The following is a 27732-nucleotide window of genomic DNA, read 5'->3' as shown; positions in this document are numbered from 1 at the left end:
CATTTATGGCAGATTGGGTCTTAAAGTGCACTCAAAGCAGGCCTGGAGCACACTGGCTTGAATTACTTCACATTAGAGTCTATTCAGCATTACAGCTTCCTGCAGACTGCAATCTCGTTTATGTGCATGCCTGTGCGTACCCTATACTGTAGCCCGGTGATTACTCTGCAGGCAGCACCCTTTGAATTTCGCCATATATATTCACGAGTATATAGGAAGCATAATATTGTTGATTCCTACACATGTTTTCAGGAAGCAGCCTATCTTCACATCATTGCTCTCTGAGCAGCTTTCTAATCATGACGAGTGCCTTAGTGCATTATCACAGCAGAGAGAATGCCCAGAAGGTCGAACAAGTTTCTTGCAGCCGCTTCTCGTCAGCGCTGCGGCGACATCAGCACTGATGACTCATCAGGTCATATGATAGTTTGCTTGATAGCTCTCTTTTATTTCTGTGTCTGCAACTGGAGTATTCCCGGCTATCAGCTAATGCAGAGGGTGCTCTGCTCTACATGTGTGCAGGCTGGTGACCTCGGAGGCAGCAAAAAAGACATTGGTTAATTGGAAACATATTCACTTCCTGTTGTGATCCACATGGCCTTGTCTTCCTCGCACACAGTTCACCCAGGCTGACTTCCTGAATCAGAAAATAATTAATATTTTTTATATCCTATTTTTTATTTAGGATGGATCAGCCGTACAAACACTGTAAGACTTTGCTGTAAATTTACAGTCAAATTCTAACAGTAACTTGCTGTATTATGATTGTACAGTATATTACACAGTACACAGCTGTTGGTTGTTTTGTTTTTATTTTTTATTTTATTTTGTCTTCTTTTTTTTTGCTGGGACAGTTAGATTGTATAAATTATATGTTGATTGTAATTCAATGATTGTAAATATTGCTTTCTTTTATTGTTATTAGTTTTTCTTTTCACCTAAAATGAATAACAGAATTATAATAATTTATTGTAAATATTGCTTTCCTTATCTTGTTATCTTTTTTTCTGATGCTTGCTTTGGCAATATATACATTGTTATGCCATGCCAATAAAGCCAATTGAATTGAATTATATTACTGTGAAAACAATGCATTGTGGGAGTTATCATGATTGCTCAGGCATTCCAACGGTCAAAATGATATTTTTTCAGGAACTTACTGTTTTCAGCTGAGCATGTCGGGAAAATAAAGCCGTTATTTTCTAAAAGAAGAAAAGTTTTATTCCATTTTTGTCTGGGCTGAAATAATCACAATGTGTTATTTTTCCAGTAATACTAATTACTTAGAGTTTTCATGGATTAGTTGTAACATAATTTAGAGTTAAACATTCAAACGTCACGCTAATTTTTTTCTTCGTTACGAGACAGTTTGTCAGTGAACTAACCTGTATTTCTATAATACAGTAGATGTACTGTAAATTTTACAGTAACTTACTGGCGAAACTGCTGCCAGTAATTTACTGTAATTTTACAGTAAAAAGTTTTACAGTGAAGTCAAAGACTTTCACTCTGACCTGCAATGGACAGGCCTCACGAGAGACAGAGACAGAAAGGAAGTTTTCTAGAGAAATGCTTTTAAACTTTTACAAAAAGGGAAACATATTCTACTGAGCTAAGGACTTGTGATTCTCTCAACTAAATGAAAAATATTTGTCAACACTTAGGAGCTGCTAATGACCATAAAACTCCTATCACACATGCAGTTTATCCGTGAAATGTTCAGGAACATTTCCTGCCTGGAGCATGTGTGGATGGGTCACTCTGAGTCACTTGTTTTGTGTCTCTTTGTGGTCAATTTATGTCACTTTATAGTTGGTTGATGTCTCTATTGGCCATTTTGTACCTATTTGCGGTCTTTTGTAGTTGTTTTGTGTCTCGTTGCAGTCATTTAATGTCTCTTTGTGGTTGTTTTGCCCCTGTTTCATTTGTTATTTTGTGTCTCTTTGCAGGTATTTTGCATCTTTTCGTAGCTCACTGTTGGTTTCTTCCTTGACACTCTTGGCCCGTGCTGGCCCATGCTGGGAACTATATATGAAAGAGACTTGGGGGTAAGTAATTAGAGCTGATATTTATGTTTCAAAGCATATTTTGCAGAACACAAGCAGCAGAGCATTAGAGCCCTACAGAGACAATATTGGAGCTAGTGGGAGGCTAATGTTTTCTAGCTGGTCATCTTAGCTGTAGCTGCCTACAGTGTGCCAGAAAACCTGGCAGCAATATTTCTGCTGCCGGCTGTTTTTCACTGCAGTGTGCAAATAAATTTCACAATGCCAAAACTGGTGTGACTGCACCATAACTCTGCTGCAGACTTCCAGAACAGAAACACAGACTACCCTGTGTTTGGTGCCTGAGAGGGCCTGTAGTAAGGCTTCACTGTGTACCTGGATTGCATAATGCATGACATTTGCTAGTATCTGGCCACAAAACACCCATTCCATTTCTCTTTTTTTATCTGAGATAAGCACAACCTGAACAACAGATATCATCCCAGTCCATTTGATGTAAACATGAATGTTTGTTGTGTTGTGAATGTTGGAGTGCACCCTCAGGGCGGGGGTTAATTGGGTTGTAAACAGCTGGGGGTTAGTACACAGTGAAGCACTGTGATGGCAGGGTTAATGAGGATGTAAATTGCTGGAACAAGGGCAGGGAGTGTAAACAGTAGCGAAGGACAAGTTATCTCACCCCTCAGGTGTCTGTAGGAAGTTCTTCATGGCCTTAACCTGCTGGAAGTGGCAGGACATATCTGTGGCCAGCACCATCTCCACCACCAGAGCCCGCAGCTCTCTGCATGAAAACACGGGAGAGATGAGGGAAAAAAGGACAGGAAAACATTATCCATGTGCTGTATAATGAGCTGTCAAACACGCAGGTAATAAAAGCCGACTTATTTCGGAAGTCGCTAAAAGTAAATGAAGCCAGCGAACACGCTTTTGAGAGCTATTTATAATATCTGCTTTGACAAGTCCCATCGTATGCCGAGAGAAATCGGATTGCAGCTGTCTGCTTTAATGTATTATCACACATAACAGTTCCATTTAGTAGAAAGTTCTTGGACCTTGACAGTAATCCAAGTTTTCAGATTTTTACTGCACCGAGCGCAGTTGTTAATCTTGAAAAATAAGAGATGAGTTCACTTTGAGCTTTGAACAGGTGACGTGTACATTGTGAGTCTTTTCTCCTTGACCTGACTGGCTTCAACCTGTCCCTCTCTGGCTACAACACCTCTGAGTTTTATTTCTCTTTGCTGTCATTCAGCTCTTTCATCTCTCCTCTTGTCTAAGTGTCTGTCTGGCACTGACCTCCAGTCATCCTTGGACAGGTAGTACATTTTTTTTTATGTTTCAGCCTTATTCCAAAATTGATTAAATTCATTTTTCCTTAAAATTATACACACGGGTGGTCGGTAGCGTAGTGGGTTACGCAGGCGCCCCATGTGTAGAGGCTACAGTCCTCGCTGCAGCTGGCCCCGGTTCGAGTCCCGCATCGGACGGCCCTTTACTGCATGTCATTCCCCACATTCCCCTCTCTCTGCCCCGTTTCCTGTCTCTCTTCAACTATCCTGTCCATTAAAGGCATGTAAAAGCCCAAAAAAAATACATTTAAAAAAAAAAAAAAATTATACACACAATACCCCATAATGACATTTTTGACCCATGTTGTGCATTAGAAGCGTAGTGATAAAAAAAGGGTTTTTATGCAAAAAGTAAGAAATGAAAAACAAAAAATTAGGATGTATGATAATGACAGGTGACGTGTACATTGTGAGACTTTTCTCCTTGACCTGACTGGCTTCAACCTGTCCCTCTCTGGCTACAACATCTCTGAGTTTTATTTCTCTTTGCTGTCATTCAGCTCTTTCATCTCTCCTCTTGTCTAAGTGTCTGTCTGGCACTGACCTCCAGTCATCCTTGGACAGGTTGTAGAGGATGTTCATCTCATCGTCGTCCTGCAGCAGGCGGTATGCTGCGCTGACGTGGTGGCTCTCCAACACTGAGCGGTCATTGTACAGGATAGCTGTGTCTGACCTGTTAGAGAGAAAGAAAAGCAATAGTTTGGTCTACATGGGAAATAATAGAGAAATAATGGACCAATGATTCAAACCTGGATGTGCCTAAATGCAGGCTAAAAACAAAAGGCGATCGCTCTTTTGCAGTGGCTGCCCCGAAGCTGTGGAACAGTTTACCGCTGCATATCCGGTCATCAAAGACTTTGGACAATTTTAAATCTTCTCTTAAGACTCATTTTTTCTCCCAGGCTTTCAAACCTGTTTGAGAAGACAGTTGTTTCTGTATGTTGTATTGCACATCTCATGTAATATATTATTAGATCAAATTGTCTTTTATTTTTATTTGTGAGTTTATTGTTATTCAATTATGTATCTTGTATTGGATTGGATTTTGTTGTTGTTGTTATTCAGTTATGTAAAGCACTTTGGTCAACCTTGGTTGTATATAAGGTGCTCTAGAAATAAACGTGACCTTGACCCCTCAATTCTTGTATATAGTACTACATTGTCATTGTACAGTTTCAATAGAATATATGTCAAAAAGAATCATCAAATGATCACATTCTGCTTTATTTATGTTATAGCCAGTGGTGGGATGTAACTCAGTACATTTACTGTACCAATTACTTACTGTACTGTAAGTACACTTTTAAGGTACTTTACTTGAGAACTTCCATTATTTGCAACTTTATACTTCTTTTTACTCAACTACATTTAGCTGCCAGCATAACTTACTTTTCAGGCCGAGGTTTAACATGAAAAACATGATCAATTTAAAGTGAATAGACATTTCTTAAATTAAACTTAAATTAAAATGCTCCTTACATAAATGCAAATGAATGCAAATAATCTAATAATATATTTAGAATATGTAAAACGATGTGAGTGGGTCCATTCTGCATAACGAGTACTTTTACTTTTGATACTTTAAGTACATTTTGAGCTGATACTTTTATACTTTTACTTAATAAAGGTTTTGAATGCAGGACTTTTACTAAGTGGAGTAATTTCACAGTATGGTATTAGTAATTTTACTTAAGAAAGGATCTGAATTTTTTTTCCACCACTGATTATAGCCACGTCCCAACCTTTTTAGAATGGGGGTTGTAGTTTAATAAGAACTAAGAAATTAATAAGTAAATAAGTTTGGTTGAAAATAAGACCGAAAGTAATCTGGAAGGGTTTTCTCTCTGAAATGTATCACATGTAGAAAAGGAATTTGGACATTTTTACGAAGGGCTGTAGAAAATGGACTTTAATTGTGAAAATACATTTGGGAATAATAACCAAGAAAGTGATCAACAAAATGACTTTAATAGGATATAAGGTTTTGTTCCAATGTGTTCTCTGCAACTCAAGCTCTCAAGGGCAAAGAGACTGGAGTTCACCTGGACTCCCGTCCCGGCCCGTGTGTTATTACTGCACTGTAGGCGAGCTCAGTGTGATTGTAAAGCTCCCTCGCTGCGAATGAAAACATTGATCGGGTGAGTCAGTGCCATGCATTTTTGATTTTATGATCCATTACCTTGTCTGAATGTGGAAGTTGTTTGTGGTCCCCGTGTGCTCGTAGTCGTGAACCGCCGCCGCAAAGATCATGGCAAAGATCTCAAGCTCAGTCAACCAATGCTGCAGGGAAAAAAAATAGTAGGAGACGAAGAGGAGGAGGAGGAGGAGGAGGAGGAGTGGGGGTCGAAGATAATGAGAAGGAGGGAGGTATTAAGAGAAGTATGTAGAAGAGCAGGGAGGGCAACGGGATGGAAAAGACAGCGACATCGACAGGAAAAGAAGGAAGGGAGAGTAATGAACAGCAGAGGAAAGAACGGACAGAAATTAGAGAAGAGAAATGAGAAGCCAGTGAATGGAAAAAAAGGGGGAATGCAGGGAATGGTACATCACGACAGAAAGATGTAGAGGAGAAAAGTGATATAAAGGATGCCGGGAGAAGTATTTGGCATGAGGAATACATTACCGCCAGGGAGGGAAGGAAACAAATGGGGAGGAGAAGATAGAAGAAAGGGCACAAAGGCAAAAAGGAAGCTTTAGATAAGAAGAGCTCGATTGAGAATCACATTTAACCAACAGTCTCTCTAACACTCCTCCTTCCTCTCAGACAGTGTCTCAGTCTGCTTTGTCACTGTTAACAAATATAAATGATAAAGGCGCGTTCTCATGAATTTTATTACAAGTTTAAGCTGTCACGAGGTGAGGAAACACATTTTTTAGTGCTTAAAGTCAGATTTGGCACAAAACTATAGCAAAGAAGACTGTGATGTGAAAGTAGCAGCAACTCTGTACTTCTCAACATTTTGGAAAATGTGCTTATTGGTTTTCTTGTCGAGAGTAAAATAAGAAAATCGACACCACACTCATGTTTTATACAGTGAATATGTGGCTCCAGCACAAAGACTGGAAACATCTAATCAGGTTAGCTGCAACCAACCTCATCAGTTATCATTTTAGTTAATATAGAGTTGTTTTTTGGAGAGATTTAATTCTGCAATTTTTTTAAAGTGATAAGACATTTCTTAAATTAAACCCCACAACAGTATGAGGTAGTTAAATGAGCCCTAGCTTTACAAAATTAAAATGCTGCTTACATACATGCAAATTAAAACAAATAATCTACTAATGTATTTAGAATATATAAAACAATCTGAGTGGGTTCATTCTGAATCACGAATACTTTTACTTTTGATACTTTAAGTACATTTTGATGCTGATACTTTTGTACTTTTACTTAATAAATGTTTTGAATGCAGGACTTTGTAGTGGAGGAATTTCACAGTGTGGTATTAGTACTTTGACTTAAGATTTAATTCTGCAATTTGTTAGGACTTGGTTGAAGGGACTGTTAGTCATAAAGGGTTATAATAGTCTGTATTTGATTTTCATAAATTTAAAGTAATAATCTGTAAGATTTCCATTTGAATAAAAGTCTTCTAGGTCAATATCTATTGCGACACAGTCGCTAATGATAAACCCTTGTAAATACAAGTGTACAAAAGAGATTTTAATTTTTCATTGTATTAAAAAACACAATCATCCCGTTCTTAAAGCCATTTGGTAGTTACAACAGTGTTCAGTCCACCAGGGGAGAGGTGTACTCTTTTTCTACTATTGTGGTAACAAAAAACTAAAGAGAAATTACTACAGACGATGAAACAAGAGAAAGTTAGATCCAAAAACAAAACAAAACAAAACGACAGGTGCTGCCTCAGAGAATTAAATGGAGAGCTTCGACATTGTAATTTTAGTCCCCCCTGTGAAGAAATTCAGCAATAATGTGAACTCTGTCTCTGTGAGATTTAAATAGGTGATTGTTCAAAAATAAATGATGTAATATATTTTTTAACCCTATAAAGCCTGAACCATGAAATAATTGCCAGAAAATTATTTTTTTTTTAAAAACCGAGTGCTTATTAACCTGCTGACGAATTTTAAGAAATAAATAAATTGCATATATGAATTCTAATTTGTGCAATTTGTTGCTCAGTTTGTTTATCTTCAACACATGTATACATCAGGTTTTTGATGATGTAGAGGTCTCAAAAATAACTGTATCTAATATGATACACTTGGCTTTATAGGGTTAAGTTCCATTTTCTCTTTTGTTGTCAAGGAATTTAATCTTCATCATTTGCATTATCAAACATTGCAGTCATGAGAGTGGTATTGATCTCCTCATATAATTCTTGGCAAGAGAGTAAATAAGCATTTTTTCCCCTCAAAAAGTGGAACTACTTTCATGGTATGAGCAGTGCACCCACACAAACAAGAAGTCAAAAGAATGTGAATAACATGGACTCTACCTGCTTGTGTGTGCTTTTTTTTATTCACGGGGGTTTAATCTGTGAGCATTTGCAGCGTCCACACACCTGTGAGTGGGAATTTTCCTCTGAGATGTGCATGCATCTGAGTGCACTCACACACAGAGTGGGGATTTAGCTCAGGAAGCCAAGTCGATATTGGTGACTAATCAACAGAGGGGGGATGGGGGAGTCATTAAGAACAGGGGGGTGGGGGCAAGATGGCCGATCCATCCCTCAGTATATTTCCTCATGGGGCCGGCTTTATGAATGACCTGTTGATTGTTGATTTAATGGAGTCTGGAGGGCCTGTGAAATGATAGATGCTGTTCTCCTGCTCTCCCAGGAGCCCGTGGTTTCAGCAGTAATGTGGTTTACTCCGCGAGGCACTGCCCAAAGAAGCACGCCATGTCGACAGCTGTCGCAGCCACCTTATTAAGGTGATTAAATAAAAACACTGGAAGCGGGGGCGGCCGGCTGGCTGGTTGGGTACTTTGAACTCGGATTTAGCGAGGCTCGTGTTTTTTTTTTTTCTCTTTTTTTTGGAATGAAAGCAACATCAGAAATGCCCTAAAGTCACTCCAGTGGGGAGAAGCGAAATATAGGTCACAAGATGGAAAAGGAACAAAAGCAAAACATAAAATATGAAGAATAGAAATGAAGCATGTTTGACTTTACATGTCGAGACAATGTCCATTAACCCATTGAAGCCTGGAAAGCGTTTACGTCGTTTTGTAGTATTTGTATAAGCTCTCAAATACATGTTGAATTTCATTTCTATCTGCTACAGAGGCTGAAAAATCTATTATTTAGTAGAAGCGTTGACACTTCTGTTGAATTTCCAGAAAAACTTCAGGTTTTAGGGGCTTATTTTAAAATCGCCCAGAGGTTTTACAGGAAGTTTTAGGCGTCAATGGGTTAATTAAGTTATATTTTGACGGATATCCTTAGAAATGCAGGTTGATGTTCTCAAACCTGCCTTGAGCGAGCGAGACTAGGATGTCTGTTTCTTTAAGGAAAAAAACGGCTCACAGAGTCTCCAATGATAAAAATGAGACATATTTAGAAGATGACATGTCAGACAAAGCTGCAATTAGGCTGGCATACGGCAGCTGGCAGAGATGTTCTGAATACCATGTGGATAAAATGATTTTATAGACTAAGCTTTCCTACTGGGAACCAAACCAACTCCTATATGTTCAACTGGTGTATGTAGGTTTTTAAAGGGACAGTTTACCGCAAAATAAAAAAAATACATATAGTATTTTTCCTCTGTTTTGATGCGAATAATGGAATATTATGAAACCATAAGGCACTTCACTTGTGGTGCTGAATACACCGAAAAAACACATTTAAAAAAAAAACTTGTCTACTCCTTGTATTGCACATTTTAACAGGTGAGTGCAGTTCAAAGTGCTTCACAGATGACTTACAATCCGATAAGACAGAAAAAGCACAAAAACAAAACAACAAAAGCTATTTTAACAATAAGAGATCAATGCATTCAAATCCATAAATAGAAAAAACATTCAAGAGCTGCAGGTAGAGTAAACAAGTCAAAAAATAAATACAAGTGAAATAAAAACTAGATTAAAGAATTAGATAAAAGACAAAATAAAGACAAATGATGATAATAAAATTGAAATTAAAGACTGTAACTAGAAAAAATTGATAAAAATACAGAAACAAGGAAAAATAAAATCAATGTAAGGGATAAAAATGATTAAAATGACAGATATCAAAAAATAAATTGGACTTTTACAATATTAATATAATAAAATTGTATATAATACACTGTAAAAAATGTTTGTAGAAATTACAGTAAAAAACTGTCAAATTGCATCAGAAATAGGTCGTAAAATTAAACATTGTACATCACCGTAGTAGATACTTTTAATTACTGTCAATCAAAGAATAGTATAAAACTTTAAATTCTACCGCCATAAACTGTAGAAAACACACAGTTTTGCTATAAAAATATAAAATTTTCATGTAAAGTTAATGGAGAAATACCATAATGAAACAATTATCCTAAAAATAATGGGATTATTCTGTATAAATTACAGTTTTTGCTGATATTTACATTTACATACGCTCAATTTAATTTTTACGGTGATGTTCTGGCAACCACAGCTGCCGGTATTTTACCGTTAATTAAACAGATTTTTTTTTTTACAGTGTATTTATAAAACTATGTTAAAGAGAAGGCAGATGACTCTCCAACATTCGTCACATCACACTAAAACACATTTAAAATGTGTTTTTTGGATAATAAAATTAAAATTAAAGACTGTCACTAGAAAAAAATGATAAAAATACAGAAAAAAGGAAAAATAAAATCAATGTAAGGGATAAAAATGATTAAAATGACAGATATCATATAATAAATTGAACTTTTACAACATAAATATAATAAAATTGTATATAATATATATAAAACTATATTAAAGAGAAGGCAGATGACTCTCCAACATTCAGCAGATCACACTAAAACACATTTAAAATGTGTTTTTTGGATAATAAAATTAGAATTAAAGACTGTCACTAGAAAAAAATGATAAAAATACAGAAACAAGGAAAAATAAAATCAATGTAAGGGATAAAAATGATAAAAATGACAGATATTATATAATAAATTGAACTTTTACAACATAAATATAATAAAATTGTATATAATATATATAAAACTATATTAAAGAGAAGGCAGATGACTCTCCAACATTGGGCAGATCACACTAAAACACATTTAAAATGTGTTTTTTGGATAATAAAATTAAAATTAAAGACTGTCACTAGAAAAAAATGATAAAAATACAGAAACAAGGAAAAATAAAATCAATGTAAGGGATAAAAATGACAGATATCATATAATAAATTGAACTTTTACAACATAAATATAATAAAATTGTATATAATATATATAAAACTATATTAAAGAGAAGGCAGATGACTCTCCAACATTCGGCAGATCACGCTAAAACACATTTAAAATGTGTTTTTTTTTTTTTATTTGAACATGAACTGTCCCTTTAACATGTAGGCGTGCAGTCAGATGGTACTCACCACCATGCCAGTCTTGAGCAGCAGGTAGTGTACGGTCTGTGTGACATCAGCAGCGTGCATTAGGTTGTGGTAGGGGTTTTTATGTTTGCTGTATCCCACTTCGAGGGCCTCCACGAATGACACCACCGCAGAGATCGGGATCTGACAGCAGACAAAACAACACAAATGACTGAGAGCTAAAAAAAAAAACCCTGCAGAGAGTCATAAAGTTAAATCTATCTGGTGATTTAAATGATGAGCGCATACAATTTCAATGCACGCACAGTCCCCTCAGCAGCTGAAATTGATGTCATAAAATCATGGATCGTGAATCATTTAGGCTACTGCAGACTACGATTACATATTCATGTCGGCTTCATTGCCCGTGTCATTTACTCTAAGATGCTGTCACTTAAAGTGGAGTGTCCTCAGCTATGAGACGCTGTGCAAAATTAGCTCCACCAGTATCAAGATTAGATGAAGTACGTCCAACCTCCTTCATAATAAGGTCATTGTTGAAATACGACAACACAAGCGAACACTTAAAAAGACAGAGAAGAGAGTGTTCCATCAAATCAGTCACAGTGAAGGGGAACTGTGAAGGTTCTTGTGATCTGCACTGAATATTTCTATTTTTCTCCTTGTTTTATTGACACAAAGGTGTAGCAGTGATGTTATATCTTTGTGGCTTTACCTTGAAACGGCTAATGAGGTCGTATCTTGTGAGCAACTCGTAGAATATGAATTTAAGTGCGTGATCCCCGCTGGCCTCATTTAGAGCGAACACGTCAAACGACCACTTGTCAACATGCTGTTTGGGGAAAAAAACAACAAAAATAATGACATGTTTCTCCTCCAACAGTGTATTCATCTTCTCAACAAACTGTCAAGACGGTTGCAGTAAATAACTCTCATATGTATTCTTGATTTTGGAAGTTATTTCTTATCTGTGTGCTTGTGCTTGGATGTGTGTGCACATGTTAATACCTTAAGCACAGATATGACAGACGGGGGGTAGCTGAGTCCCACCATATTGGAGGTACGGCGGTACATCCTGTTCGGAGGAGATAAAAACATCAAATGAAGCACACCGCTGAGTTTAAACACCAGAGGTCACCACACTGGCCCCAAACCACAGCCTGGAAGGTTCCCCACCAACACTCACTATAAACCCTGGAATCAACACACCTCAGTAGGAAACCGTGTGTTTAGATGGTGAAGTTTGAAAAAGGTTACAGCACCTGCAAAACGTTTAAGGCTTTATCGAACATGAAAAAAATAGAATTTAAATTTGTTGCATTAAATTCGCGCAGGCAGCAAACAAACAACCTATGTTACACTATGTTTTATATGGATAGGTGTGTGTATATTTGTGTGTAAGGGTGTATATGTCGATATGTATTTTCTTATATATATTTTTTTTTGTATATGTATGTGTGTATGTGTATATATATGTATGTTTTATATTTTTATTTTTTTAATTTTTTTTAATTTTTTTAAATTATTTTATTTTATATATATTTTATGTATGGGTGTGTGTATATATATATATATATTTTTATTATTAATATTTTTTTCTACACACTGTTGTTTTAACTGATCTGGTGTATTAACCTACTAATACAATGATGTAAGGGTCTCTGGGGGGAGTGGAATGGGTATTGGGTTATATAAGAAAATGAAAATATGTCTCTTCCATTGTACTGTTTACTGCAACTGTGAATCAATAAAAATATATATATATATAAAAAAAAAAATCTAACATAGTGGAATATAAATACAACGACTGAAATAGGCCAATACTGACCAGTATTTATGACTAGGACTTGGGATTTTTCTTACTTCAAATTTTATTAACCCTTTGATGCACAACATATGGACAACCCTCCTAATGCACAACATGGGTCAAAAATGACTCATTCATCCAAATTTGATTTAAAATGAAATTACCTAATACTATAATAATAGTAATTTGTTTCAAATAGTTACTTTCCACACTCATATATTTAATATATTTAACATGTTTATGTATCATTTTGTCACACATACAGTAGGAAGGTTTTTTTATTTTTATGCAAAGTTTGTGGCTTTGTCAATATAGAATTGAATTGAGAATATGAATTAATTTAATCACAAAATGCAAAACAGGCTTGTTCACTCTCCTTGATATTAGTCTTTGGAAGGGTTTGGAAATGTTTGTGTACATTGTATTCATCAACATAAATGGCTATAACTTAATAGTTTGATTCTGCAAAAGGTTTATGGCTTTGTCAAATATGAGAATATAGATTAATTTAGTCACAAAATGCAAAACAAGCTGTGTAACTCTGAGTCGTTTGAAAATAAAAGTTGTTGTTAATTGCTCAGCATCTCAAAATCAAAGTGGAATACAATGGAATCTGCTTTTATTTTGAAAGGAGATGTTTTACAATAGCTTCCATGAATGTAACTAAATATCTGACTGGCAATTTTGTCAGGAGAGGACATTTTTTCACATTTAAAAATGGTGGACACCTAATGCTTCATCATAGTTCCACCTTTTCATTTCCATCCTCCCATTCCCAATCTTTCTTCATTGTAAATGTCTGAAAACAGACGGCCCTGTGTAAAAACAGATTAAGAAAGATTATAGCTTACATGTTTGAGGCTTACTGATTTGAACAAATGCATGTTGCATGTTAGTGTGTGATAAAGCACAGCAGCCTTGGAGAAGGAGCCGTTTGCAACTCTCTGAATGATTGTGTTTAGCCGGGCCTGCCAAGGCTGAGATGATGTACGGTCGACTCAGGTGAGTGAGTCACTGTGCAGAGGATGCACACATTTTTCCTCACAGATTGAAATGTTAAAGGACCAGACCAGTTTTCAAACTAACATGGTCTCACAGGAATCCGTGAAATAGCCATGGATTCTCTTAACTCCAAATCCGTGGAATAGCCACGGAATCACTCAAATTTCCGTGAAACTGACACGGATTTCGCTACAATGCAAGTTAATGACAGTCATATCCCGTGGCTATTCCATGGATATTTGTTCCTATTGGTTTGTTCCAAGTCACGTGACTTTCAAGGTCCCGGCGTTCAGAACAAAAAACATGGCGGACAGTTCTCTCATTTTTAGTGAAAAAAATCAATATTTTGACTTAGTTTCTGCATAAAAATGGATTTTGATCACATTTCTAGCGAGAAATATATGTTTTGTTTTCTAAATATTCACTCAGTGAATGTACATAATCACTTTGTATGTTGGAATAGCCACGGGATATGACTGTCATTAACTTGCATTGTAGCAAAATCCGTGTCAGTTTCACGGAAATTTGAGTGATTCCAAAGGCTTCCCATGTGTCGTCAAGTTGATGTTTTTGTGTGGCATCAAGGCATCTTTTCAGGCTGTAAATGACTTGTGTGATTGGTGATGATGTTTCTTCATTAGCTTGTGTTGTGTCTATTTGCATGTGTTTTCTTGCTTTGCAGTGCGTTGAGCTCTCAGAACTACCGTAGAAAACAATGAAAATTTCCATCTCAATATCCTAGAAAATAGGATGTCATTAAATTGTTTTGTTTTGTTCAACAAACAGTCAAAAACTAAAAATATTCACTTTAGAATGAGACCCAACAAAGTAGGAAATTCTCTCTTAAGAGAACTGAGACGAAACAGTTGATTTATTTTATTTCATCTGAAAAATCAATTAATCAGCTAAGTGTTGCAGCTCTACGCTATATGGTAAAATAGAATTAAATTTTTGGTCTCAGACGTTGTGTTCACCGTAATGGATTGCCTACAAAAAGCACATTTTAAGTCACTACATAAATCTTCCTGTCAAACTAAAATAATTTAATACAATTTCTGTCTGAAAGTTTAACAACAACAACTCTAAAACACAAAAAATGTCTATGTGCAGAAAATGCACGGAAACCTGTATGAACAATGTGGTTACATTCATTATTTAGACCAAACTAAAGCTGCAGATGGAAATCCTTTAATTCGGTCTGGACTACAATGATAGATTTGCGACTTCAGTTAAAGGTGACAATCCATATGAATTATTTAACATTGGTGACAACTTGCCGATATGTAAATGTGGCTGTGTGTTTGTGAATGGTGAATGGACTGCACTTACACTACTGGTCAAAAGTTTTAGAACACACCAATTTTTCCAGAATTTAATTGAAAATGATGCAGTTTAATGTCTCAGTGTACTCTGAAATGAATGCACATTTGCAACATTTAAAATTATCTATTGAGCATGATAGTGTTTTGAAAGTAAAAAAAAAGATTCAAAATCACATTTTATGTTGGACTAAAGGACTAAAAAAAGACACAAAATGACAAAAAAAATACACCAAAAGACACAAAATGGGGAAAGGACACAAAATGGACACAAAATGACCAAAAAAGACACAAAAAGACACCAAATGACTTACAAAGACATGGAAATAATTCAAAAATGGACAAAATAGCCCAAGACTCCATAGAGTTAAGTTGTTAACCCATTTCTTGTTCCCTGAAAAAGGCCTACTTGTATAATTCTGAAATGTACATTATTTTTCAGTTTTGGTTAAGCTTACCTTTTTTTATTTACCTCTGGCAGTTCACCACTTACCTTTGTACCCTTTCAAGCTGTTCATTTGACTTGAATTGCTTGAATTTCAATAAAAAACTGGAAAAATTGGGGTGTTCTAAAACTTTTGACCGGTAGTGTATATAGCGAATCGAACCACCGGCCTTCTGATCAGTTGGTGGCTGCTCTACCAACTGTACCACAGCTGCATCACACACACACGTTTACCTCTCAACAAATATGCCAGCCTGGACGGCGTGGACGATGCTGCGGAAGCGAGGTTTCTCTTCGTTGCGCCGCAGCATCAGGCCCATCTGCCGGGTGAAGGTGGAGGCCAGCCAATCCCGCACCTCCGAGGGCACCGACTCTGACTGGATGTCACTGAGCTCATCTTCTGTGTCCACCAGACGCCTGGAAGAACAGAAGAGGAAAGGTAAGAGACAGAAAGGAAGGTACGGGAGAGAAACAAATTAAGACAAACAGACAGATGCAGAGCAAGGTTATTATAGTTAACGAAAACTAACGAAATAACGAAAACTAGAATTGAAAAAACATTTTCGTTAACTGAAATAAAAATAAAAACTAGAGTTTTTAAAAAAACGATAACTAACTGTAACTGTATTTTGTGGTTACAAAACTAACTAAAACTAACTAAAATTATAGTGGAAATGTCCTTAGTTTTCGTTTTTGTCAACTTTTTTCATTCATAATTCAGTGTTTCTATTTGAACATGCAACACATGGTGAATATGTTTACTGAGACTGGGATGTTTACACTGGAACCAAAATTCAAAACAGTTAAAAACCTTATTGGGGCTGAGATGATAAACCAAAGCAAATAAAGGCAAAATTTATTATGACCACTTTGAATCTGGCACCCAACACATAGCCCATTACAAAAAACTAAAACTAAAACTAAAACTAATAAAAACTAAACTAAAACTAAGCATTTTCAAAAAATAAAAACTAAACTAAAACTAGAAAACTCACTCTTAAAACTAACTAAAACTAACTGAATTTGAAAACAAAAATTCACAACAAAATTAAAACTAAAATTAATGAAAAATCCAAAACTATTATAACCTTGATGCAGAGAGACTAAAGGCTTACTCAAATATTTAGCATTTATCGCTCTACTCTCACAGCGGATCAAACTCAAAATCCCAGAGCTGTCAATCAAATAATATCGCTTCTTATGTAACATCCAAACATCCCAGGCCTCTTGAAACACCATGATGGGGAGTGTTCAAATCCAATTGTGTGACATAATTCTCCACGGCTACCCTGTTGTGTTGACATGTACAGGGGATCAAGAGCAAAGCCTGCTGGTCTCCACCCTCTGAACTGAATACATGTTCTTATGGCAAAGAGAAAGCATTCACGTCGCTCTGATAATCACGCCGCTACATGGATTCTGCACTGGATAGTTCATCATCCTCCATCCTGGAGTGGTCGTGCCATCGCTGGCCCTAATCTGGAGGGATCTAGATGACGAGAGGCTTACATAATTCCATAAGCCTGGTCATATCTCCGATTCTGGACCTTTACTACGCTTTTGACATACATTGACCTCGAACGTTCCCTCACCTTAACATGCTTTAATGATTTTTTTTTACCAAGACAACAATCTCTCCATGAACTTAGATCAGATCAGAATGCGCTCAATCTGTTTTGTCCTTTTGTTTCCGGGATGAGAAGTTATTGACTTTACATACCATCTACACACAATTACAACATTATATATTTAGTGATGGAAGAATCATTGAGAAGTCTTTTATCCAGATGTGTCAAAAGTGTTTTTACAAGTTCTTGGTTATGTAACAGATTCTGTTTAATACTTGGCTCGCTATATATTTTTTTTTTACTTTTTTTATTAATTCTTCTTTTCGAACCGAAAAAAAAACAAAACAACATAAACTACAACAGCTTAGGCTAGATGCATATACATATTCATACACATACTCACATATATCGCACCATTAAACAGATGTACATAAACATATAAACATTAACACACATACAGTATATAAAGCCCTATACATATACAGTACAGGCCAAAAGTTTGGACACACACCTTCTCATTCAATGCGTTTTCTTTATTTTCATGACTATTTACATTGTAGATTCTCACTGAAGGCATCAAAACTATGAATAAACACATATGGAATTATGTACTTAGCAAAAAAAGTGTGAAATAACTGAAAACATGTCTTGTATTTTAGATTCCTCAAAGTAACCACCCTTTGCTTATTAGAATATAAAACATGTTTTCAGTTAGTACATAATTCCACATGTGTTCATTAATAGTTTTGATGAATTTACAATGTAAATAGTCATGAAAATAAAGGAAAAACATTGAATGAGAAGGTGTGTCCAAACTTTTGGCCTGTACTGTACATGCATCTGCCCCGTCTAAGTAATAAGATAGAAATAAGAACCAGTTAACTTAATATTCAATATGCATTTCCTTATATCATTTTGGTTCGGAAAAAAAAATGGAGTAGGCTGAAGTATAAAATACTTATCTAGGCCTCTCCCCTGATACTCAACACTTCAAAAATAAGAAATTGTATCTCTATATAAGATATGACCTACATAAGCAAATAAGACCATCAGCGAGACCATTGGCTATTTCTTTATAGTTATTCTTAATTCCTGTCTCTGGGTCGGATTCTTTGCGAAGTCAAACAAAAACCATTTACAGCACAAAGACCAGAAGAGCATTTTCAGGCAAGAGCATCTGTTTACATTTTCAGGTATATTAGCCAATTAAAATGGAGCAGGAGGGTATTTTTCTTTAGCTAATTACATTTTTTAAGTTGTATTTTGTTTTGACGATTCTGAATTGACCCTCTTTCTCCTACACAGGTATGTAATATTTATATCTTGATTATGAAATACAATGCGTCTTGTGGTTTTCGTGTGTGAATTTATGTTGGTGGCTAAAGTTTACATTGTTTCACCTTCGTCATATTAGAGTTATTAATTCTTTACATCCACAATCAGATGCATTACATCATCGCAATACAATCCTGGAAAACAGCTTTGCTTAAAAACAGCTAAAACAGCTAAAAAATTAATTGTGTCTTTCTTTCACTTGCTTTCAAAACAAATGTATGTTCTAGCCAGAACAAGATACAACACGAGGCAGTGGCGCTCATTAAAACATTTGCTTTTGTTCACAGGGGGGCGCTATAATCAATACAAAATGAAAGTTCTTGAAGTAAGAGCACAAAAGTGAGTCAGCTATATTATTATATAATCAATATTATTGTTGGATTAACATGTAAGCAGTACCTAAGTGTTGTAGTTGGTTTAGGTGGAGTTGATTTTAACCACATACAGTACAGGCCAAAAGTTTGGACACACCTCCTCATTCAATGCGTTTTTCTTTATTTTCATGACTATTTACATTGTAGATTCTCACTGAAGGCATCAAAACTATGAATGAACACATATGGAATTATGTACTTAACAAAAAAAGTGTGAAATAACTGAAAACATTTTAGATTCCTCAAAGTAACCACCCTTTGCTTACTAGAATATAAGACATGTTTTAAGTTATTTCACACTTTTTTGTTAAGTACATAATTCCACATGTGTTCATTAATAGTTTTGATGAATCTACAATGTAAATAGTCATGAAAATAAAGGAAACACATTGAATGAGAAGGTGTGTCCAAACTTTCGGCCTGTACTGTATGCTTTTGGATAATTCAATCTTGCCATACTTGAATATGAAAAAGTAAATATGGTGGAATAAAAGGTACTGTTTTCTTCAGAAGTGTCGTGGTAAGTAAGAACAAGACTACAGTAAATTCACTTTTAATGCATGTTGCAGTTAGGATGGCATTTGCACACATTTCATGTAGCCAGGCAGAGAGAGGAAGGGGTTAAAATGAAAGTAGATATTACAGCTAGCACAGGTCAATTGCCATGCTAATGATAGCCATCCATTTTCCGTAGTCTGGCCTTTGTCAGTGCTGCGCTGTTGTTCTTTGTAAATGAACCATGTCATTACTTCTGCCATTGTTTCCTTACCTCGTCTCCTCGATGTAAACGGATTCCAGCACCGATGCTGCATACTCCAGGTTTTTCTTGAGGTCAGTGAGGGAAGCCTCTCCTCTCTCCAGTTGCTTCACCAGACATCGTAATCTAAAACAGAGATTCAACAGTCATTTAACAAATGGGATTACTCCCCTGCCATCTTGACGTGATAAATTCATTTTCAACTGATATTGGATTAATCTGGTATGGGTTCCTGCCTGGTGCACTCTGCAACAGTTTTGTTTTTCTTCAATGAAATAAACCTTGAAATCACAAAGTGGGACAACAATAAACAAACACAAAACTATTTATCCAATAAGCTAAATTTAATGTACATGCTTCTCCGCCAGAGAAACAAAAACTAAAAATGTTTTCTATTTTCAACAGATTCAATTTATTTCCCCTTAAATAAAAAAAACAACAAATAGAATCACTTTGGACTGAAAAGTCTGGTTAGAGTGGGACATATTTCACTTCTTTTCTTTAACCTCCTGAGAGCCAAGCTTTTGTTTGGTATGTGTTGTTAGTTTCTCCTAGATATTTTGGATTTGTAGCACCTGATAAATACAAAAACTAAGCATTGTCTTTGAACAGGAATTTGTTTTTGAAAAAAAATAATGGGTTCATTTTACTGTATAACGCAATTAATTCACCAGTGAATAAAACTTTTTATTTCCTTACAATTACACCCTCTCATTTGAAGAATGATAGTAAAAGTCTGTTGAGTTGGAACTTGTTGCTAATGCTAAAAATAGTCAAACTTGCACAGAACATCAAACTACAAACATTATTAAGCACAAATACACAAGTTTTAGCCATAAAATCTGATCAGCTTTGGTACCTGGTCCACTTTTGTCTGGGTAAAAGCTGTTAATTGACTTTACCAAGATGCTGCCATCTGATTTTTACACGGATTGATGTATTGTTCTTATTCTAGAGTGCATAGTTATAGTTAAGCAGAATGAAATATAAGGTCTAGAAAACCTAAAATTAAATGTCCACATATGAGGACGCAGGGTCACAAGAGGTTAAATATATATATACTTATTCCAGTCGTTTCGATGGGAAGTTTGGTCTTCTTTGAAAATAGCTTTTCCATCTCAAATGTCTTGATTGACACAAGTATAACACTTTCTCATAAGAGACAGTCTGGCTTGTCAAACACCGATGTAATTAATAACATTAATATTGGCTGCATGTGTCCGTCCGCATGATGGTTCACGACCGGGACACTTAATTGGAATGAAGCCATCGTTAACATCATTAGATCCACCTATGCTTTTCCTGCTATTACGAGGCTGCTGCTGCTGCTTGAAACATCTGTGCTTGCACTCATTGGACGTGTCGGCTATTTAAAATGAAAATAGCTTTGATATTGCCATTCTAGGTGCTCCTGATACGATCGACACCTGGGTCAGTGTCACTTGCTTTGCACTTGACTGGTTTAGATTGTATTTTTGTAATCTTGGGCACTCCAACAGTAACTCAAAAAGACAGTAAAGTGCTTTATAAAACTATTATATTAGCAGTTTCTGAAATCCTTTTACCAATAATCAGCACATATATGTAATGGTTGTTTTTTTTTTTTAAGTTTTATACCTACATACAGTCATGGAAAAAAATATTAGACCACCCTTGTTTTCTTAAGTTTATTGTTCATTTCAATGCCTGGTACAACTACAGGTACATTTGTTTGGACAAATATAATGATAACAACAGAAATAGCTGATAAGAGCTGATACCTACCCATTTTCCATGGTTTTCTTGAAAATGATTTTGGTTATTATCAAGAAAACCATGAAAAATATCAAGATATCAGCTCTTAAATTAAACTCTTATTAGCTACCGACAGCACATAATACATGTTTTACGTAGGAAAGTTCCTCATTATACTTTGAGTAACATCAGTTATATTTAGGTATAAAAGTTTAAAAACCCAATCATTATATAATTGAAAATATTATTAGACCACCCCTTTTTATTCACTTTCTTGTTAATTGTATTGCCTGGTACAACTAAAGGTACATTTGTTTGGAGAAATATAATGATAACAAAAAAATAGCTAATAAGAGTTTAATTTAAGAGCTGATATCTAGATATTTTTCATGGTTTTCTTGATAATAACCAAAATCATTTTCAAGAAAACCATGGAAAATGGGTAGGTATCAGCTCTTATCAGCTATTTCTGTTGTTATCATTATATTTCTCCAAACAAATGTACCTTTAGTTGTACCAGGCAATAAAATGAACAAGAAAGTGAAGAAAAGGGGTGGTCTTCAAAATATTTCCAATTATATAATGATTGGGTTTTTAAAGTTTTATACCTACATATAACTGATGTTACTCAAAATAGAATGAGGAACTTTCCTACATAAAACATGTATTATGTGCTGCAGGTTAAGCTGAAAAAACAACAACAGCAATTTCATATTTGAGCAATACATTTCAAATGTGTGATATGACATCGATCAAACACGATCGCACCTGTGCTGTATGTTTTAACACTAATTCGCTCGTGGTTAAAGATCGATGTGTACAGTTGTTTTCCAAATATTCTCAAGCAACGGAAAAAGCCCACTATAAATAGACACCAAAGAGCAAAGCAACTTAACATCAATTTTTTCACACTGCAACCTCTTGCAGTATACCACCTGCTGCTGTGCTGGAGGTCACCCGCTCCCTTTCACAGTGAAGGCCCACAGAGGCTACGCTTGTTGTTGAATTATTAAGCAGAAAGGTGGAGAGGGTAGGAGGTTTCTGATGCTGTCATTGATTACATTCTCTGGCAGCTGTTGCAATTTTTACAGAGGAAAGGCTCAAAAATGTTTCTTTGAAGAAGGTTGGAAAAAAAAAACGATTTAGTAATGGATGTAATTGGGTTTCATTTATTTATTTTTTATGGCCAAAGTTGGAATTGGGACCTGAATGTATTGTGTGTACAGCAGTGCAACACCCTTTACACATTAACACGATGATTTTTTTCAACATTCAACAGACTTTCTTTTGAATGTTGAAAGAAACCCTAAAAAATAGAGGGATAGAATGCAATCTAAGCCATGTCTATCTATCTGCAAAGCTTCAATGCAAACCTCTGACACACTGTCTGCAATGTTGAAAATAATCAGGGTATTTCCACTATTCCACCTCTGCACAAGAGCCATAGAGTCATGATTTACATATTCATGCAGAAATATCTCCCACAATTTCATGGCAATCTAACCCCATAGCTGTCCCGACATTTCACTCTGAATACAAAATACCAACCTGAAAAGGATCACCAAAGTGATGAGAGCATATTGTCTGGGAACATTGAATATCTGTACAAACTTCTACGGCACACCACCTGATATTTGTTGAGATATTTCAGTCTGGACCAAAGTGGTGAACCAACCAATGAACAGACAGGCTGACACTGACATCCTTAGAGCCATGTCGCTAGTGTTGCCCAAAAGAAAAAGGCAAAAAAAATTGATTGCATGATTAATTCACTTCTTTAAACTGGCCTCGTGGAGTCTCTTGTCAACAAACAAAGGTTAAGTTCACTTGCAGGGGAAAAATCGTCTTGCAGTCTGACTAATGTTATTCACCAAAATGTGTCAAAGACAGTTCCTTTATCATAATAGCTCTTTTTTTTTAGAAGTCGGGTAAGATGTTTTTGGCCAAATGCATGCACTTCATAGGACCAGTCATTCATTTCAATTACCCTTATCTTGGTTGTAATCCCAATGCCATTATGTGACGGCAGTTCTATGAGAATAACCGTCCTGTTTTATTTGCAAATTGTGGCTTATAAAGCCCTTTGAAATGACAGACTGTGTTCAAGGCTCTAGTGTGTTACACAAGCATGAACTTGAATTAGCCACAGCTGTGAGCCTTAGGCTTAGATTAGCAGAAAGCTAACCTGTTAGCATGATTTTCTCTCCATCTCTGAAATGCTTTGCCAATATCGATGCATATTTATTGTAAGGCTTTTAGACTCTCTTTTTAATAAATCTTTTTTTGGGATGGTTTTGTAGAGTAAACAGTTGTTACCCTTGTTGTTGTTTTTTTTTCGCTGGACTGTCCACCTTCGAATCTTTCACCAGCCAATAGAACCTGTGATTGTCCAAAGACGTTCATGTCTTACAGTCCTACCAATAGTGTCACGCTATTCCAGTGATAAGCAGGTGGTGGTGACACACCAAGACATGCTGCAATGCTGGATTTAAAACACTTAGATCTGGGGTAGGGAGTAGCCTGAAAACAGAGCCAAGAGGAGCGACAGAAGTCTGGTCTCCTGAATTACATTATACTAGTGTCAAACTGCGCCATGCAAGGTTCAAATGGCTGCAGGTTACAATTTCCAACCAACCAATAGCACACCTGAAACAACAAACAAAAGAGCGTTCAGGTGATTTGAGCGAGTTGAGTCAGTGAGCAGTATGCAGCTTGGTTGGAATGAAAGAAACCTGCAGCCACACTGGTCCTGTTATAGATCAGTTTGACACCCTGTGCTAAATGGTTATTATCCAAATAACTTTTAACTATGACAACAGCTCATTCACATGCTGAAATCTCTCTCTTAGCTACTGACAGCTATTTTAAGAATCATAAGGAAGTAAATGGATGGAGGGTAAGCTGCAACTCTGGAATCACAGCTCATGTCATTTGGTTGGCACTAATGATGGTTATTAAGAACAGCTGTGTGCCAGTGAGCTTCCCTGCTAATACACAGGACTAGAAAAAAATAGCCTACCTCCTTCAACAAAGCTGCTTGTCAGACTATAATTCACCATAAATGCTGAATTTTGTTTCAGTTGGTCATTTGCTTTGATTTTACATCCTGAATTGCAGTGGTGCAGACACACTGTGCTTACTTGGAAAGCCCATATTGAAAATTAGCACATGTACTAAAAGTAAGTGTCTCTGCTGAGTGCTTCTGTAAAAAGGCTTTGTCAAAGGCTCACTGCTTTGTTTGCCTAACAATACGCTAAGCTGAATGGCTAATCAATTTTTGTTGTTCAGTCAAAAGACAATTTACCGCTGTGGAGCGTCCAGGAGAACGTTACAAAAAAGAGAAACAATTTCAAGAAAGATTTTTTCTCCCTTACATCCCTTTGTGGATGCAGGACAGATGAAAAATCGACCCAACCATTAAAAAATAAACGTTATACAGGCTTCACGATGGTGCTCAAAGCAAGAGTGATCGCTGGCTGTTGGCCAGTTTGGGCACAGTTTGCACTTGCACCCTGCAATAGTATAGGTTTTCTCTGGGGTCTACAGTTTCCACTCACAGCCCAAAGACATGCAGGTTAATTCATAGATTGTAAAAAAAGAAATGGATGTAGGTTGGTTGGTTTGTGTACACTGTAAAAAAAAAAACACGTTGTTTTTACGGCAAAAAACTGGCAGCTGTGGTTGCCAGAGCGCTACCGTAATAAATACAGTGCAACTTTTTTCTAATATTACGGTAAAAAGATATTCACGTTTAAGATTGCATTTATTCCATTTTTTACCGTATAAATAAAAGGTTTTTCCATCAAAAGATTTGACATATAATTGACAAGAAAATACTTTATAAATGCATGTAAAAGATTTTACCATTAAATATTACAGTACATTTCTGTTAGAGATATGGTGTTTAGTACATTTAACAGTGAGAAAAAGTATTTTTACAAAAAATAAATGCAAAAATTACAGTGGTGCTTTTTGTTACAAACACGGTGCCAATGTATTTTACAGTAATAGAGTAATGTTTTTTTTATTTAAAACTTGTAAAAATACTGTTCTGGCTGATATATACATTTACAGTGTTTAATTGTTACTGAAACTGAATTAACCCATTTATCATTTTACGGTCTTTTACTGTCATGGTTTAGCAGTTTTTCACCGTAAAATCTACAGACATTTTTTACAGTGTAGCACCATTTTCATTACCAGTGTAACATAGTTAATCAGTTCATTAGTAATGTGATTCCACTTGTCATCTCTGAATAACCATGGGAATTGAACGCAGCACCCCTGGGGTTTAGTGTCGTGCACCCCGGGGGCAGCTGCATTCGGACCTTGTGGCTTCATGGTAAGGTTACGGGCTATGAGCTCCATCTTTTTTTTAAATATTAATTAATTTAATTTCACTTTATTTTAGTAGAAAGTTGACAGTGTCTTTTAATTTTATATTTTTCAGAGGGTTATTTGTGTGTGAGAGGGATGCACCTAACTATACTGTTCCTGTATCAGGTATGATTTTTGTATTTTGTGTTCACACGATTGTAATTAGCAATAGCTGCATTCGGACCTTGTGGCTTCATGAGGGTTATTTGTGTGTGAGAGGGATGCACCTAACTATACTGTTCCTGTATCAGAATAAATGGCTGGATGCCGATCAAATGTCCTCGTTTCAACCGTAAATGACACAACGCACGAGAGAGAGAGAGAGTGCTAAGCCGATACACCAGCAACCTGGCCGTGCCATGCAAAGTCACTAATAACAAAGTTAAGTTCACAACTAAATAAATGTCCACATGGATCCGCATTGCTTCACCTCTATCCTTATTGACAGGTTGTGGTGGTAAAGCATACCCTGTTTTTTGTCTATTTTACTCTAAATGGGACCATAAACTAGAACATTTCTAAAGAAATTTTGAGTGTGATTGACTCTGGCCCGTGACTCTCACTCATACATTATTGACACTGCCGTGTAGTTTACAGTTATTATCTCTACCATTGCTGAGGTATGTGACAGATCAAGCTTTCAAAATGTCTGTTTGTCTGTCCGTCCGTCCGTCTGTGTCTCCCTCTATCTATCTGTCTGTGTGCCACCAATCAGAGCAGGGCAATCAATCACAGCTGCTCCTCCTGTGACATTTGACGCCACTGAGAGAGAGCAAAAAACAGCTGAAATTGCCCCTGGAACAGAAAGCATTTTTGGCCAAACTGTAGCTCCTATCATTGAACCGACTTCACTTTGAGCATCCTGAGTTCTTCCTGAACGTCTATATATGTTTTTTGAGAAGAAAAATGAAGAAATGTTTTTTTAAGAGCGATCAGAAGAAACTGGTAGCTCTGCTTTTCCTCAAGAAATTTTCCCGCCTTTTTTACATGGCGGTCTATGCTGTGGGTGCGTGTTGGTGGCCCAAACTATAACTCTGAAACCTTTAGTATAAATTATTTCTGTAGAGTGGCATCTGTGGCCTCGAACGCAGTTTCCAGATTTATTTTTTGACAAATTTTTCTCTCCCTGTGCACTCTATCTATGATGTCATCAACTCTACCCTCTCCATAAGGATACATTGGGGGGATTTTTTGGCGTGTTTTTGCAGAATAATCTGAAAACCGTTTGCCGAAACCTTTAGAAAAGTCATAGCACACTTCGCCGAGACAGTCAATTTGATACCTTTTTAGTGTACACTGTAAAAAAAAAATCTGTTTAATTTACGGAAAAATACCGGCAGCTGTGGTTGCCAGAACTTCACCGTCAAAAATACAGTGAGTGGGTTTCCTACTGTAAATTTAAATATAAATATCAGGGGGGAAAAACTGTTATTTAGACTGAATAATCCAGTGGGGGTTATTTTCGGGGTAATTGTGTAATTTGTGACATTATGGTATTTCTCCATTAATTTTACATATATTTTTAAAAATATTTTTAAAATTTAAGTTGTGTACTATTCCTTGACTTACTGTAATTAAGTGCCTACTACACTAATATACAATTTTAAATGTTACACCTTATTTCTGATGCAATTTGACAGTGTTTTACTGTAATTTCTACAAACATTTTTTACAGTGTATGTGCGACCAGATCTCCGGGAGGAGTAGGAGCCCGGTGGATAGTATATAGTGTGCTCTTTCAAACACACTCAATTACAAAAATGAACACACGGCTGCATTGAAGAAGAAACTAATGATTGAGACTATAAACTTGTTAGGAATGTTTGCTGAAGTAATAAATCAAGTGAGAAGCGAGCCTCACTTGGTATAAATGGTTGTCTGTCTCCAAGTCTCAGCCCTGTTGTGAACTGGTGACCAGTCAAGGGTGTATCCCGCCTCTTGCCCAATTTCAGCTGGGATTGGCTCCAGCCCCCCGGGGCCCTGAATGGCCGGATAAGCAGTTACACATAATGGATGGATGGTATTGGGCCAATCGGGCTTCTTTTTTAAAACTAAAAAGAAAGACTTGTGATGACGAGCCAAGTGCTAAAACGTAAGATAAATCAATGTGTCTGCCAACCAAAATAAAATTGGCTCATTTCACCTGCTGTCATTACCAAGGGAGGCAACACGCTGGGT

At 36.3% G+C, this 27732-nt stretch overlaps 1 protein-coding gene across 1 annotated transcript in view; it reads right to left on the bottom strand.

The window, feature by feature from the left end:
• pde1cb (phosphodiesterase 1C, calmodulin-dependent b) overlaps positions 1 to 27732 on the bottom strand; it is a 141335-nt gene that overhangs the window by 21969 nt on the left and 91634 nt on the right. The window contains exons 4-11 of the mRNA XM_059344284.1: positions 19456 to 19569; positions 15644 to 15826; positions 11845 to 11911; positions 11552 to 11668; positions 10879 to 11019; positions 5535 to 5635; positions 3900 to 4028; positions 2686 to 2787 (exon numbers count right to left, since the gene is read on the bottom strand). Of these exons, the coding sequence (XP_059200267.1) occupies positions 2686 to 2787; positions 3900 to 4028; positions 5535 to 5635; positions 10879 to 11019; positions 11552 to 11668; positions 11845 to 11911; positions 15644 to 15826; positions 19456 to 19569 (954 nt within the window). The remainder of the gene's footprint in view (positions 1 to 2685; positions 2788 to 3899; positions 4029 to 5534; positions 5636 to 10878; positions 11020 to 11551; positions 11669 to 11844; positions 11912 to 15643; positions 15827 to 19455; positions 19570 to 27732) is intronic.

Source organism: Centropristis striata, chromosome 11, assembly GCF_030273125.1.
Source record: "Centropristis striata isolate RG_2023a ecotype Rhode Island chromosome 11, C.striata_1.0, whole genome shotgun sequence".
Classification (NCBI taxonomy): domain Eukaryota; kingdom Metazoa; phylum Chordata; class Actinopteri; order Perciformes; family Serranidae; genus Centropristis; species Centropristis striata.
Note: the sequence above shows the minus strand (reverse complement) of the source record. Positions and strands in the feature narration are given on the sequence as shown.